This window comes from Tachysurus fulvidraco, chromosome 22, assembly GCF_022655615.1.
Source record: "Tachysurus fulvidraco isolate hzauxx_2018 chromosome 22, HZAU_PFXX_2.0, whole genome shotgun sequence".
NCBI lineage: Eukaryota > Metazoa > Chordata > Actinopteri > Siluriformes > Bagridae > Tachysurus > Tachysurus fulvidraco.
In genome coordinates, this window is record NC_062539.1 from 11,978,585 (window position 1) to 11,996,209 (window position 17,625).

The 17,625-nt window shown below is 37.8% G+C and overlaps 1 protein-coding gene across 2 annotated transcripts; it reads right to left on the minus strand.

Moving 5' to 3' along the window:
• Positions 1–1,082: 1,082 nt before the first annotated feature.
• gprc6a (G protein-coupled receptor, class C, group 6, member A) lies at positions 1,083–6,783 on the minus strand. 2 transcript variants are annotated; one of them, XM_047806293.1, is made up of 6 exons: positions 6,413–6,783; positions 4,077–4,365; positions 3,182–3,958; positions 2,629–2,820; positions 2,376–2,499; positions 1,083–2,274 (listed from the first exon to the last, which is right to left on the minus strand). In XM_047806293.1, exons 1-6 carry the CDS (start codon positions 6,424–6,426, stop codon positions 1,286–1,288), a joined length of 2,385 nt encoding a protein of 794 aa, XP_047662249.1. In that variant the 5' UTR covers positions 6,427–6,783; the 3' UTR covers positions 1,083–1,285. The 2 variants fall into 2 exon arrangements, with proteins under 2 accessions (XP_047662249.1, XP_047662250.1); XM_047806294.1 differs by lacking the exon at positions 6,413–6,783 and adding an exon at positions 5,242–6,093.
• Between the last annotated feature and the right edge of the window lie 10,842 nt (positions 6,784–17,625).

The following is a 17,625-nucleotide window of genomic DNA, read 5'->3' on the forward strand; positions in this document are numbered from 1 at the left end:
TTGTTTTCTGGTTTTGAAGCACAGAGGAACTGAAGTGGCAAGATTTCACTTAATGGATTTTGTGTATGGAATATAGTTTAAGATCACCCTACTTTAACAATTTAATTTCTTGCTAGAAAGCAAAATATAAGATGTGTCTTATTTTCAAGTAAATACAGGCTGACCTTTTGTAGAGTTTCTCACATCACTCTGTCTTAATGTTTCACCATGAAGACAATAAGATAACAGTTCACACATCTTTTTGGAATTTTTGAGAATTCCAGACTTCTCTTTTTATAGACATGAATGCAGGATTATTGTTCCAAATGCATCACTGACTTGCGGTGAGGATTCCAGTTCAACACCTTCACAGGTGTTTTATTGTCAGATTCATGAAACGTGAAACACGGGTGAAATTCAATTCACTAAAAACAGCCTCCAGTCAAAACATGATAATGACGACATCATTGAAGACTTGGACAATAAAGAGCATGATGATGTAAGGGATTTTCCCCCTCGCTCTACCTGCACTTCCAGTTTGAGACAAAACCATAACCACACACACACACACACACACACACACACACACTTTTTGTTGATTTTATTTCATTCATTATTCAGAATTTTCAACATTTACTTAACAGTCACTGCTAATTTGCTTCATGCTAAGTAACCTCTTAACAAATATGAACAAATCTTAACTGAACATTAATATACTGCAACGATATTTACGAATACAAATAAAAAAAGTTAACTAGTCGATCGTATTCCATTGTACTTAAACCCATACCAACCTTGTGTGTGTGTGTGTGTGTGTGTGATTTTGTATGTATTTTTCTCTCAGTGTTTAAGTCTGAATCATCTTGAGTTTCAGAGTGAATGTTTTCTGCATTTGTTGCTTCTAGTTTGCTATTAATTATTTAAAGAGATGAATGTGATTTGAAAAACATTGTTTTAGAGTACCAAATCAAATCAAATTGTATGTGTCATGTACACACACACACATACAGAGTATGACATGCAGTGAAATGCTTTTGTCTGGTATTCAAACATAAGGTATGCAATTTGGGATAAAAAATATAACCAAAAGGAGGTAGATAAATAAAAAGTATAAACTCTATAAATATGTATTAGCCTTTAATCAAGATTTTTTTTATCAATCTCTTTTCCCTCACTCCTATATAAGTGCTCAACTCCCTGATTTGTCTGATGTAAAATATAAATAAATAAAAATAAACTCAAAAATAGAAGCATGACATTGTGTGAATTTTGTATATTTGCTGATATGGGTGTGATTCTTATTCTGTCATTCTTTAGGAACAAAACTTGGGTTGGACATGGCATATGGTGCATATTTCTCAGTTTGGGGTGGATGTATATTTCCCACGGTCTTTTTGGAATATTCGTAAATGCTCCTAACGAAGGCGTCTCTGGTGTTTTGTGTCTTCCTGAATAAGATGATGTAACACTTGGGGAAGAAGTGGCAGCTCAGTATAGCGTAGCAGGATATCAGGATGACGATCATCTCCACGGCCGGGAGGTATTTCCCTTTTGTGTTGACGTATGTTGGGATGAAAATAATCCATGCAATGAGGTAGATGAGCATACCAAAGGTAATAAATTTTGCTTCATTGTATTTATGTGGAAGTTTGCGTCCTTGGAAAGCAAAGGCAAAGCACACTAGAGCCAGTAATGCAATGTAGCCAAGCATCACCCCAAAAGCCACATACGAGCCCTCATCACACTCCTGTAGGACACTCCTGAGGAACACAGTAGATGTTGATTCAGGGCTTTTCAGGATCAGCCAGCATGCACAGGTCACAACCTGCAATGCCACACACATGCTCACGATGGCGTACGGCTTATAGAGGCGATAGAGCAGTTGCTTTAGCAGCAGGTTCATGTGGAATGCCAGCAAGATCTTCAGAGACTTGACGAGGATGCAGGACACACACACAGTGAAACTGAGGCCATAAAGAACCTGACGCACTTTACACTGCAAAGCTGTTGGCTTTCCCACAAATAGCATGGCACTCACAAAGCTTCCACTCAGAGACAGAAGGATCAGCTGACACAATGAGCCGCCAGCTGCCTTCACCACTGGAGAATCTCTGTGCAGCAAGAAAACAACGGATACAGCAAAAACCACAACCACACCAAGAACTGAGAGAGAGAGCAGCACCATCGCAAAGGGGTCACTCCAGGAGAAAAACTCCACCCTCTTCTCATTACATGCTGAACTGCCAGACTCAGACCACTCGCTGTCCTCATCACAGCTGTAGCACTGATCCATGTCTGAAATACCACACACACAGACACAGTGTTAAAGGTGTGTGTGTGTGTGTGTGTGTGTGTGTGTGTGTGTGTGTGTGTGTGTGTGTGTGTGTGTGTTTTACCTGTGTTGTTGGTGTATTGATTCTGTGCACAGTTGATGCACTCATAACAGCAGGTGTGTTGACCGTCAACACTTTTTTTAAATTGACCTGGTTCACAACTCTTTGAGCATTTAGACACCAAACTCTGGTCCAAATTATAACAAGAAAAGAGAGAAACCTTGAGTTAGACAGTTTCTACATAGAGACAAAGAAAATGAGAGTGAGACCGGTTCAGACAGGCAGAGAGACAGACAGTTTAAATGTGAATAATGACCAGTGTTAATTCAGTGGTGTTCAGGCTTCTGTCCGATGGCTGATAGTGAGATATGACATTCAACGTCTCCACTTTTATTCCATTAGAGTTCCACAGAGAGACGTCATAGCCGAGGTTAATATCTCCATCCTCGTTAAACTCATATGAGACTCCATCCAACTCGAAGCTTCTGGTCCTCAACACAGACAGCAGCTGCAACATTGCTAAGATAATCAGCATGACAACAACAAAAACAACAACAAATAATAATAATATTTTGTATTCTGGGTAAAAATCTGAGTCTTTAATCAAAATCTGGCAAAGCAATGTGATGAGTGTGACCCAGGAATTTGAAAGAACTTTTGGCTTGACTGAGATTTGATCAGCTAACTGTAAACTGGGTTACAACATCTTACTTTTGATTGCTATAATTTGACAAATTAGTAGCTGCTAATGTTAAACAGCTAACTAGTTTTCTTAAATTGTAGAAATATTACAGCAGTAAGCAGGGATCTTGTGAGTTGTAAAAACTAGTTTGAATAAAATAAGTAGCTAAGTTTACTTGCTGATTTACCTCCTGATGTTTTATAGCTTCTGAAGCCATGCAGTCGACGTTTTTGCAGATGAACGCCGCTGCCTGAGCGATCGCATTCACCGCCATCTGAATGCTGAACACCACACCTACCTGAGCACTTGCTATCAGCTTATCTGTAGCGGTGGAAACATTTGCCTCACTCACGTTCACTGAGGTTGCAAGAGAGGAATAAAACTCTTTGAGAAATGAGTTGTTGCTCTGAGCATCGCTGTTCAGTTCTAAACGATGTACATATTCCTCAAAGTTTGTGATGTATTTGTTTTTGAAAGAAAAGCCCAGCACCCATCCAACACGTTCCAGTTGCTCAGGACTGAGTACATCTTCTGCCATAGACCAGTTATCACTCGCAATCCAGAGCCTCTGGTCTGTGCTGAGCTCCATCAGCAAACTGAACACCCTCTTCATGTGTTCTGGTTTGGCAAATGATACAATGACCTTCGCTTTTGGGTTTGTTTGGATGGTGTGAACAGTGTGAGAGATTTTGGCTTCCAGCTTGCGAGTATTACTCAGAGAGTCAGGTAGGATTTCTGTAAAGGCCACACAGATGCCGGAGTTAGTTGCCTGAGAAATGAAACTGTCTAAAGCAGCGCGTCCGTAGTCTCCGTCAGTGGTCAGGAAACCAACCCATGTCCACTTCCTCTCACTCAGGAGCTGAACCATGGCGCTCGTCTGATGCACATCGCTTGGGACGGTGCGTAAAAATGCTGGGAAACGACTCTTATCACTCAAAATGTCTGCTGTGGAAGCATAACTGATCTGCACAATGGACACAATAAATTTTAACGCTTTTAGACTTCAGATCAGAATAGACAATTTAAATATATAGACAGACATACAGACACACAGACAGATAGATCCCATAGGAGTAATGAACCTGAGGTATGAGCTGCAGGTTGAGCATTCTTGCCACAGCGATAGACATCTCAGAATTGTAGGCGCCAATCACTGCTTTCACAGGCCGGACATATCGGGATGTGTTTCTTCTCGGCATGCAGTCGTCAGTAAAATCCTTGACGGCTCTGAGCGTGGTGGTGACGTCTGAACATGTGTCGTGGATGTGATACCCAAGAGTTATGCCCAGGTATGTTAACTCAGGTGAGATATTTGCAGTTTCCACTGCGTGGATCATGGCCAGAGAATGAGCCAGACCGGCTGGACTCAGACTGCAGAAACACAAGACTAATAATCAGTCCATCAACTTCGCTATGGTCACAGACAAAATTATTATCACCCATGGTTAAAAAAAAAGAGCAAAAATTTCATGGAAAAATGTCATGTGGTGAATTAGCTTTAAAGTCATATATTTTATTGAAGTAAGTTTATTCCAATGACATACTAGCTTGACTCTGTGGACAATGAGCAATTTCTGTGTGAATCACCAAACTGCACCAAACTGCAGCCACAACCAGCTGTAATTTTTACATTTCAATTCATGTTGTCTGTCATCAACCTAGCAAGGTTCTCATCTCCACACAGATCCTCAGTCAGACTTAACAATGGATTAAAATTCTTTCTGTAGAATCATGCTTCTCTTTAAGACAAACCAACATTAAGTTTTTATACACCTTTTTTGTTGTCTTTTTTCGTTCTATCTGCCCATAGAACATTATAATAAGTGATGGAAGAAGAAAATAAAAAGATCTTGAATCTCATTAAATAAGAGGAAAATTTAATACATCCCTTCTGTTGACAATAAATTAATTGACAGTTGAATTAAATTAGAAATGTGTAAACGAGAAAACATGACATTGTTTCAGATTTAAATTGATCTCAAATAAGCGAGTGTTGAGGGAAAATTCCCTGAGAGGGTATGAGGAAATAACCTTGAGAGGAACCAGACTGAAAAAGGAAACTTATCCTCATCTGGGTGACACCAGAGAGTTGGATTAAATGTATAAATAAAGCAAGAGATCTCTCTTAATCCACAAAAAATGGTGTGTGTGTGTGTGTGTGTGTGTGTGTGTGTGTGTGTGTGTGTGTGTGTGTGTGTGTGTGTGTGTGTGTGTGTGTTTGTGTGTGTTTGTTTGTTTCTTACTCACATGTTGCAGGGAGCCTCGAGATCATAGAAGTTACCTAGCTGCTCTACTGTGGTGTGGATGGGAAAAAGCCCCCCAATGATGATATTCCCAGGAGCGAACACTTCAGTGCATTTGATCAGTTTTAAAGACGGGAGGTTTAAAATCATGAGCAACATCAACAATGCTATCTTCATTATTATCAGCGTGTCACACACTTCACTCTGTACAGTCTCAACTGCCTTGAATGACTAGTTTCACGGCTGTATAGACACTTAAAGTCATCATTTACACCCCTACCCACTCACCAACACACACAACCACACACACACACACACACACACACACACACACACACACACACACACACACACACACACACACACACACACACACACACACACACACACACACACACACACACACACACCTTATCCAAAACCCCTCCCCTCATGTTATTGCCTTCAAGCACATATATTTTGTTTCAGGTTTCTGTGTCTAGAGTTAGCACAGAATTCAAATGTGTGAAACTGTAAAAACTCAGAACTCACTATCAGTGAGCAATTTATTCGCATCAGGATGATGGTGGATCTGGAGTTTATCATAAGAGCACTGGGCATGAGGTAGGATTACACCCTGGATATCAATATGCAATCACATGATTCAAACCTGGGAACAAATTAGATAGGTTAATCTGTATGAACAGCCAGTGACATGTTGGATTGCTGTGTATGGAGCTGCCCAGATACCTTCTCTGAACCCCTTTATGGTTATGTCTTCATCAGCGATCATTTGAAGACCTCAGCAGGAAGGAATTAGTGTTAAGTCAGAATTTGCTCTGACCCATTAGTTCCTCAGGAGCTTCTGGTTGCTTAATTCTACTCAACTACAAGCTGTTGTAGAAAGGACGTTATTCACATTGACATTTTTTACCGTCCAAATGAGGATGAGGTTCACTTCTGAGTCTGGTTCCTCTCAAGGTTTCTTCCTCAGGGAGTTTTTCCCTCAATCCCCCCCCCCCCCCCCCCAAGTTAAATTATTAACTTAATTTAAAACTAACATTTAACATTTTTATTCTGTTTCAATACTTATGAAAGACCACTTTGAGACAATGTGAATTGTTAAAAGTGCTATACAATAAACTGAATTGAATTGAATTTTTGTAGGGAAACCAGAGAACTTTGAGTAAACTCACCCAGACATGAACATGTGAAACTCCACACAGACAGTAACCTGGACTCAGGATCGAGTCCTGGAGCTGTGAAAAGACAACACAAGCTACTGCACCACGGCGCCGCCCACAGCACTGTGTAGTTATTACGTTTTAAGAAAATGTCAGTATAGTGATTTATGATGACTGACCACTAGAGGAAGCTGTAAGTCCATCATAAAGTAGCTCAGTGATGTGAGGCTGAAGTGCAACACTCACAAACTGCACAGTTATAATCCATTATTTTCCTTCAAATCATGATTATTTATTATTATTAAAAACAAAACTGATTTATCTTCCATTTTGTAGTTTTCTAAATTCTAATATGTATATGCAGACAGCTGGATGAGGGTAAAAGTGACAGTGTGTGTTTTTCATGTGGACAGACTAATGAAATTTAGCTTGTAATATATTTTATTTTAAGCCTCCACTTGATGGACTCTCGCACTCTGATCACACTGATAAACACTTGTAGATAATAACACTCAGATCCCCTAAAGATGACTGTAGAAGTTCTTACTTAGACAGTTTAAGGATTTCTCTTACTAAGTCTCATTTATTATTCAGTGTATATCTTCACCAATATTATATATTTAAAGCTAAACAGCTAATGAAATAAAAAAGTGACCCAGATGCTTGTAGTTAGGATATTTTTATATAATAACACACTCACTAATGCTTGACTCCACAGTACACAATACAGTGTATAGCAGTAATAGTAAAGCTTTATAATCACACTCTCTTCTTCATTTTTTCAAGGTTGCTTTCTCATCTCAGGGAGTTTTTCCTCACTACTTAAATCAAAATTTATATCTGGATTCATGTAAAGCTGCCTGTATCTGAAAAAGGTGACAAAAAAAGAGTGAATGTGAAATTTGTGAAAATGATGGTGAGGTGCATTTTAAAAACTTTCCAATATTAAACAGTGATGTACTCTGTGTGCATCAGAGCACAGCCTTAAGCTCAAATATTCTTGGTGTAACATTAAAACAACAAAGAAACTCTTTTTGTTTCATCTCCAACCAAGATGAGCTTCAGTGTATATATATATATATATATATATATATATATATATATATATATATATATATATATATATATATATATATATATATATATATATATATATATGTGATTATGAATTTCAAATGTTATTTTAATTGTGTGCAATACAAAATCCTCTGCAGAATCTGTTAGTAAACAAAATTATTTTACACATGTCTTTAAAATATAAGTTTACTACTACTTTAACACACTGTGTGGTCTCACTGACAAACCATACCCCCCCCCCCACACACCTCCCCAGAGTCCCTGCTGGGTGGTATATAACACTGTGTGTGTGTGTGTGTGTGTGTGTGTGTGTGTGTGTGTGTGTGTGTGTGTGTGTGTGTGTGTGTGTGTGTGTGTGTGTGTGTGTGTGTGTGTGTGTGTGTGATAGAATGAAAAAGACCTCCAGGATGGTTCATCATCCAGTCTCAGTATTTCCACCATCTCTCTTGTCTTATTCTTATTCTTATTCTTATTCTTATTCTTATTCTTATTCTTATTCTTATTCTTATTCTTATTCTTATTCTTATTCTTATTAGTTGGTGTGACAGCTGGCATAACTTCAAAATAAGTGTTATGCATTATGAGTAAAGTAGATTACACTCATCTCCATGTCTTCTTTTATGACTTTGTGTATGTGATGTGTTTGAATTATCACTGTCTATAACGATGCAGAGTTATAAAAACCATTAGGAATAAATTTCACTAAACAACTCCGAGTTTCCATGTTACATTTCCTGCAGGTATTTAACAGCTGAAACATTTTAAAGCTCATAGACCAAAGACAGGAAACCTCTCAGAGGAAAACACGGTAATTACTTACAGACCACTTACACAAACATGTGTGTGTGTGTGTGTGTGTGTGTGTGTGTGTGTGTGTGTGTGTGTGTGTGTGTTTGCTTGTTTAAGTGAAATACATATTGGAGTGAGAATGCACATGCGCGCGCGCACACACACACACACACATACACACACACACACACACATACACACACACACACACAATAGAGGGTGATGGTGGGAAACTGATCAGTGAAACACATAGAACAGAGGATTCTGAGAAAGGATTTTGCTGCTGTAATGGATTGTAAATGTGTGTGTGTGTGTGTGTGTGTGTGTGTGTGTGTGTGTGTGTGTGTGTGTGTGTGTGTGTGGGTGGATGTGTGTGGGAGAGGAGCGGCTCTGCAATGGTGAGGTAAAAGTCTCTGCTATTTGATTGGCTGAGATTTGATGAACCCACTATATGACCACCATGAAGCTCCTCCCCCTGCACGCTGCGATTGTACATTAATGAGGTGTGAAAACAGATTGTTGTCACTGTTTGGTGTGTGTGTGTGTGTGTGTGTGTGTGTGTGTGTGTGTGTGTGTGTGTGTGTGTGTGTGTGTGTGTGTGTGAGCGTGTGTCTGTGTGTGCATGAGTTTAGAAATATTTCATCCCTTTGTAATAAAAGCACTGTACAAAATTCACACTAAATTTAATATCACAAGATTATCTACAGAATAACGCAACTGACTTGTGTGTGTTTGTGTGTTAATGTTTCATGTTTAGAATTCAACCTTTTTTAAATGTATTCATTACTTACCACGCACGCACACACACACACACACACACACACACACACACACACACACACACACACACACACACACACACACACACACACACACACACACACACACACACACAGTACATTGTTGTCATGTGTTAAACCCTAAGTGTTAGCTGTAATCACTAACGGGACATATTTCAGACAATAAGCAGTGATTTATGGGATGATGTAAAGATTGGTATCAGAAATGATAGTCAGTGCTCTTTTGCACCGGAGTTTTCTGAGTTCGCTCGGTTTTCTCTTCTCACCAACATGTGGCTTACATTTGAATGCAGTGATTTTAATTGGCTCTCTGCTCACGTTTGCTTTAATTGAAGCAAGCATCGTGTACGCAAATGTTTCTAATAAACACTGTGTAACTTCAGTGCTCAACTTAACAAGGATTTTCCTGCATCTGCTTCACACCAAATTCCAAATAATCATAATGTCAAATGAGAAAACTTGATATGACACAACACGACACAACACAACACAACACAACACAACACAACTTCATTCAATAGAATGCAAAGAAATGGCTCAACATGACATGACATGACACAACACAACATGAAACAACACAACTTTCTTCAATGCACAAAACTGGCTCGACACCACACAACATGACATGACACGACACAACACAACAAAACTTCTTTTAATACAATGCACAAAATTGGCTCGAGACCACATGACATAAATCTGAAGGATAAAGGACAAGGAAGTTTTCCTCTGTTAAAAAAATATATTTTACTGGCTAAGCAACTGTTACTGTGTGAAACAATGTATTTAGGAAACTTATGGAGGTTGAAGTCTATCCCTCACTTTTGCTTAAGACTGGAAAAGTAAAAAACTTTAATTGACTGTAATGTGGCATGTTGAAATCCATGTCAGAACTCCATCAAGACACACACACACACACACACACACACACACACACACACACACACACACACACACACACACACACACACACACACACACACACACACACACACACACACACACACACACACACACACATATGCACACGCACAGTGATATTAATCTGGTCCAGTATTTTAATTTAGTTTTGCTTTCAGTGTTTATTTTTCTTTTAGCTGTGTTGATGTCAGAAAATAAGAACAACAATGAACAGAACATCTCTCAATACATTTCACAAAAGGAAAATTCAAAACTGTGTCTGTTTTTAATAAAGAGATTTAAAACATGTTTTGGTCTTCAAACTTTACACCAGAGGGAATCATTATTAAGAAACAGAACGACTCACTTTAACGCTAGAGAGTTTCCCTCATCCTCAGCAAAATGTTAGATTACTGATGTAATTTAAGGAGATTAAATAATCTTTACATCAAAGGCAAAAGATTTAAGGATTGGAGAATCAGAGACACGCAAAGCTGATATGATTTTTAATCTCATTGTGTGTGTGTGTGTGTGTGTGTGTGTGTGTGTGTGTGTGTGTGTGTGTGTGTGTGTGTGTGTGTGTGTGTGTTTGTGTGTGTGTGTGTGTGTGTGTGAGAGAGAGAGAGAGAAAGAGAGAGAGAGAAAGAGAGAGAGAGAGAGAGAGAGAATAAAATGTGCAAAACATAGCTAAAGGTTATGCTGATGCTGATTTTAGTGAAGTAGATTTTAGCTTGTTTACTCATTACACTTGTTGAAACCTACATTATGGTACAGTATTTAATCTGTTTACTGTGTTTTATATTTATAACCCCTTCAAAGACACAACACCGGATGTAAAAATATGCCGGTAATCCAATCTTTAGCTCCACCGAATCAATCTAGGAGAAATAAACAGCAATCAGAGATAAAAACAATTATTGAAATTAAACAAAGTTCCCTTTCTCTATCGCAAATTAATCAACCAGAACATATTTTCTGTTGTAAGTTGTATTCTTCATTTATACCACCAATTTGTTTGAAAATTTATTTAATGACACTGATCAGATCTGGAGCCTTATAATCTGTATGTGTTCCTTTTATTTTAATCTTACCATTATTCCCACACAGGAAGTATATTTCTGAGCGAGCTGCGATAACGTCTGAGTGGTGAAATACAACACATTAAACATGATATCTGTGAGATGTTGTGAAGTTACTCTTTATTGAGGACTCGCTGTGCGTCGATGCAGTCATCCAAGTCTCCTGGTCTTCTCTGGGAAAAGTTCACAACAGAGAATACTTCAAATTAATCAGCCCTTTGGTTTAGTGATGATGTAACAAGCAAAACATGTCATCTTGTCAACATGTCATCCCGTTGTTAGCGATAATTAGATCAAAAGAGATATTTTTTTTTACAGAATGATTGCATATTATCTGATTCAGATCTCTGCCAAGTATCATGATTCTTCATTATCACTCTTATAAAGTCTTACATCAGACTCATAACATCATTTATTTGTGTTGCATTACTTTTAGATTATATGATATGATAAACATAGAACCCTGTTTTAGTTTTAGGACAGGGATAATTCTCTATTACTTCCTTATCATTTAATTATTGTTTTTCCTTTAAATTTGTATACAGGGTTTAGATTATTTTTATTCTTCAGTACTGTACAAACTTCTTCTAACTGTACAAACTAGCGTAAAAAGATCTAGAACAGTGAACGTCTGTGTCAAAAGAGGACCAATCAGAATTAAATTAAGTCTGAACAGAGAGGAATTCTGTCCTTAACTCAACTGAACACCTTTGGGATGAATTGGAACATTGATTGTAAGCCAGGCCTCCTCATCCTACATGAGTTCCTGACCTCATTGACATCCTTCTCACTGAAATTTGCACCAACTGTTGTTGTCATAAAATAGGGTGGGGATATTGAAAGGGATTAGCCATGGTTCTGGACAGGGATGACCGCCATGCTCATATAGGTACGATGGTCAGGTGTCCAGGTAGTTTTGACCATCTACTATATGTAGGTATGTACAATGCTATAATGATACATTATTGGAACATCAAGGCTAATTCTTTTCTTTTTGCAAAACATATACAAAATTTGGGATTGAAAGCATAAATATGCATAAATATGAGACAATGAGCAGAATTCATTGTTTTGTTATGGAATAAACCTGACCCCAACTGAGCAGAATTTCAGCTCCTGAAGAGGAGAATGAATATAAAAATCCTGCAAAACAGCTGGAAAGCTTCAGTACAGAAGAAGCAGCAGGTTGGTCATGTCAGTGGTTTGCTGCAGCTTGATGCATCAAGCAGGGATTATGCATACATTAAGTGGTTATCGAAAATTTGGGTGGTCTGGTACCAGAGGTACCATTTTCCAAATTGTTTGGAAAGCTCAATAATTGTTTGGTTAAAAAAATGTTTACATTCTGATCTATCTTCTCATTTCCTTCTCCTGAGCTCTAACACAAATGTCTTCCATTCATAGCAGAAACAACATATTTGAACAAATGGGTCTGTCCTGACAATCCTTGTTGTTTAGAACCTGCTCATCAGACCATACACAATTTATTCTGTGTAAAGGAGGATTGGAAATTTACTCTGTTCTCAAGCTACAACAACCAGCACCATTTTTAACATGCTTCATTAAAAACTTTGTGTCTACATCACTTCCTTTTTGGGAGGAGATTTATCTGTTGTCGTTGAAGTATTGGCTGTGGTTCCTCAGCAAAGCATGCTTTAATCATAATCCATTATGTTTAAAAGGGTGACAAAGTCAAAGAAGAGATGCATATGTGTGTGCTCAACCATCATCTACAACATCTACATCCCTTGCATAATCTACATTGTCTATGCTCAGCAGAGTACGAGTCCATAAACAAGCTTTCCAGCTTGAATAAGGTTGGAGCAAGTCAGAACAGATTGCTAATCGCATCCAGAATGTTCTGCCTGGAAGATTGTTTTAGTTCATCAGCACTCTGTCAACAGTTCCAGCCGAGCAAAGCAGTGTGAGGGCAGAGAACACACACACACACACACACACACACACACACACACACACACACACACACACACACACACACACACACACACACACACACACACACACACACACACACACACCTGTGGAGATTAGTACTAACAGTTACTAACTGTACTAACAAGTTTATTTCCCATGATGCCAATAAATCTATAAGTGGATCATCTCCAGCTTTCCATCTTCATGTCAGTAATGAACAGGATAAAGGTCCTAATGTGTCCCTGTAACTGAGTTCTCCACTAAGAGATGAAGGAAATAACACAAACACCAGTGCCAACAAGTATAAACCATTTTCTTTGTGAATTTAGATTGTTGGATAAACAGCTGTTCCTAGCTAATTAATTGCTCTTTTGGATAGAAAGATGTGAGAAAAACAATACAAACACACAAAAAAGTTTCTATCAAAGGTTTATACATTTACATATACATTTACATTCTCTGGTGTATGTAATTTTATATATATATATATATTTATAACCATCCTCTCAGTTTTTACAGTGATTTAAAAACCCACAATCTGGTGTTTATAATGATTTATAATCCCACAATTTGGTGTTTATAATGATTTATAATTCCACTCTCAGTGTTCATAATGATCTATAATCCCATGCTCCGTTGTTTATAATGATTTATAATCCCAGTCTCAGTGTATATAATGATTTATGATCCCACTCTCTGGTGTATGTAATTATTTATAATCCCACTTTTAGTGTTTACAGTGATTTATTACCCCACTTTCAGTATTTATAATAATAATTCATAATCTCACTCTCTGGTGTTTATAATGTTTATAATGATTAATAATCCCACTGTGTGTTTATAATAATGTATAATCCCACTGTGTGTTTATAATAATTTATAATCCCCCTCTGTGTTTATAAAAATGTATAATCCCACTCTCTGGTGTTTATAATGATTTACAATCCCAATTTCAGTGTTTATAATGATTCATAATCCCACACTCTGGTTTTCATAATGATTTATAATCACAGCAATGGTTTTCCTTGACTACTGTCAACTATGACTCATACTTTAAAAATAAATATAAATTACAAATTTAAAAATTTGTCATTTTTATAATGAATTTTTATATTCCTGTAAAGCTGCTTTGAAACAAGGTCCATTGTTAAAAGCGCTATACAAATCAAATTAAATTGTGCTGAATTGAATTTTCCCATTAATCAATGTTTGCTACCAGCAATTATATTATTCTTGTAGATAGACTACAAAATGTTGCTATAGTTAAGCAATTGACTTTCTCTTGGTTGATGTCTGACAGATTGTTATTAATAGATATTATCGTTGACTTCTCCATAAATATATAAGGTCCGCTTAAAGGCTCTCTGTCATATATGCATATATATATATTCTCGGTACAATTATTTATTAACCTATGCCCTCTGTTTTAGTTGTGATGCATTAGTTAGTTAGTTAGTTAGTTAGTTAGTTAGTTAGTTAGTTAGTTAGGCCTGTCAGCAGCTTCTCCTTCACACACTCACACACTCACACACTCACACACTCACACACACACACACACACACACACACACACACACACACACACACACACACACACACACACACACACACACACACACACACACACAGGAACTCACGTGAGATTAGCTCATTCGCTCTGTGTGTGTCCCCCAGTGTTAAACTGCTCAGTAAAGAGATGAAGGAGCTACCGCGTGCTAATGAGGTCAAGCATACAGTACACATTTTCACACACTTTCAAACTCTCTCTCTCTTACTCTTACTCTTACACACACGCACACACACACACACACACACACACACACACACACACACACACACACACACACACACACACACACACACACACACACATTTTAATTCAATTTTATCTGTATAGCATTTTTAATCAATGAACATTGTCTTAAATCAGCTTTACAGAAATATAAATATTTAAGTGTAAATGTAAATGTATATTTATCCCTCATAAGCAAGGAAAAACAACTCAGTGAGATTATACGAGGAAGAAACCTTGAGAAGAACCAGACATAAAAGAGAACCTCATCCTCATTACAGTGGCAAAGGAGCGAATTCAGTTTATAAATACGATGTATTATAGTGCAGAAAAGAAGTGGAGAGATGGCATGAATATGGTCATCATTCTTGACTACAGGAAAAAGCTGTTTTTGAGCTGAGTGCTGTTTGTCTTTGTTTGAGGACTCATATATGCATCTATTCTGGAGGTATAATTCACTCTTGTTGCGCAAGCTGTATTTGTACAGTGTGTGACGGAGAGAAAGCACTCTATCAGTCAAAATCTACTCAGGTAGATCGACATCATGGCCCCGTTTCACAGTAAAGCATCTTAATGACCACATTATCACCAATCTGCTTCCCGCAGACATCTACAACAATAGAGTCAACAAGCAGGAGCGGGTGTTTTACCCAAATAACAGGAGATGGAGCTCAAGCGGCATGTTTCATCATGATAGTCTTCATCATGAGACGAAAGGCACTTCTGTGTTTTTTATGTGTGTGTGTATGTGTGTAAAAGAGAGAGAGAGAGAGAGAGAGAGAGAGAGAGAGAGATAGATAAAGTAAGTGATAAATAGATTAAATGTTCCCTTACTAATGCAGTGTTCTGTGTGCAGTTTGTGCTCTGACACAAGTCCTTCTGAAGAACAGATTTTACAGACTGAACTGTCTGCAAAAACTTTAACATGGAGATTCAAAATGTTTTTTGTTTTCTTTTTAATTAGGGTTTTTACCAAAACCTAGTTTTCGTTATTTCGTTTTGTTCAGAGTTGTTTAGGGTGGAATCAGAGCAGCACTGTCGCATTTCCTCAGTTTAAACATTGAATGATTTGTGTGATGCACTGATTGAAGACTGGTTAAATCTCACTGCTCCACTACTGATGGTCGCATTTCTCATCGGATTTGCATTAGAAATCACAGACGAGGTCATTTCCACAGTCCGAATGCACAAAATTAAGGAGCATTAAGGAGGCTGACCTCTGACCCCTAACTTTCACCCTCACTTTTATGTGCTTTGCTGAATATGTTAGCATAAAGCTTCACTGCTCTGATAAAACCAAGACAGACTCACAAACATTTTTTTTTTTTTTTACACTTTACTCGTTAATTGTTTCAACATCTAAAGAGACAATTCAGAAACACAACTCTAAATTCGCAAAATCGCAAATCGCAAAATTCATTTAGCTTTAGTCTGTGCCCGGAAAACTGCTCAATAAACCGTGAAGGGTTTAATTGGGGTGGTGGTTTCACACACACACACACACACACACACACACACACACACACACACACACACACACACACACACACACACACACACACACACACACACACACACACACACACACACACAAATACGTAGTACATTCCAGTGTCTGTAGGGCAAAACAGCTAACACTTAACCTATTAACATGCTACTAATCTACTAACATTATTCCTCCCAGGTCTGCTTTTTTCAACTTCTATTCTGCAAGTCAAATTGAGAGGCTTTTATTGTCATTTAGACCATATATAGCTGATTCAGCACACATTGAAATGAAACTACGTTCCTCCAGGAGCCTGGTGCTACTTAAAGACACAGAGCTACATAAGACAACACAGAACAAAAGACTAAAATGAAAATTTGTTCAGCCTTGTGCAAATCATACAGGACACAAGACAATAAGGTAAAGACAGATACAAAAAGACAGCAGCAACCAGTCTACAGTGTGTTTGGTGTGTAAAAGTGTTCAGAAAAAAGATGTACAGTAATGTTCAAAAAGTTCAATTAATTGTGCTGATTTGCAAATGTAAAAAAAAAACAATGTAAAATCGATAAACCTGATAGAGTAACGTTTATTGTTATTAATGAAAACCACAAATACAAAAGACAGATTGCAGTGAAATGGTAATGTGGCTTTTCATCAATGACAGAAAGATTTCAGTGACAGAGGGGACGTTGTTCTGCAGCCAGTGGACATGATGGTGGTCACGTTTTCAGAAAAGAAGTCCAGAAAAATGGCTCTTTAAGCTTCTCTTCCACAGGCTTTGATATTTAAATGAAACATGCATTACACACGCACACACATACACACAGGGTCATCAGCCGGGGGCCAGCGGTGGGGAAACGATGGAATTTGTGAAGATTGAAAGGACGGAGAACAATGGAGCAATGTCGGTGTTAAAGTCAGCGTAGGGGGCGATCGTATCTCTTCTAGTCATCTACTGATAATCAGCAATGTGATACTTTGCAATTCTCAGTGTGCGTGACATTGTGAGATTATTATTATCGTCATATATATGTCGTTATATGTCGTATCGCTAGGCACCATTCTGTGAAAACAAGTAAAATATGTGACATTCAGATGTAGACATGAGTGAGAATACTTTATTAACCATAATGCATAAGCGGAAGAATAAAAAAACAGATGTGATGGAGACAAATATTCAGAGAGAGAGATGATTAAATACAAAGGACAAATGAATAGGAAGTGCAAACAGGATAAACATTTTATGACTGAGTGTCAAAAATAAAGTTAAAGCCAAGAGAGATTTTTGACAGCTTTAAGGAGATTTAATCTTATGTACTTTAGCACCATGTGAGACATGACAACATGACTGATGTCAAACATGTC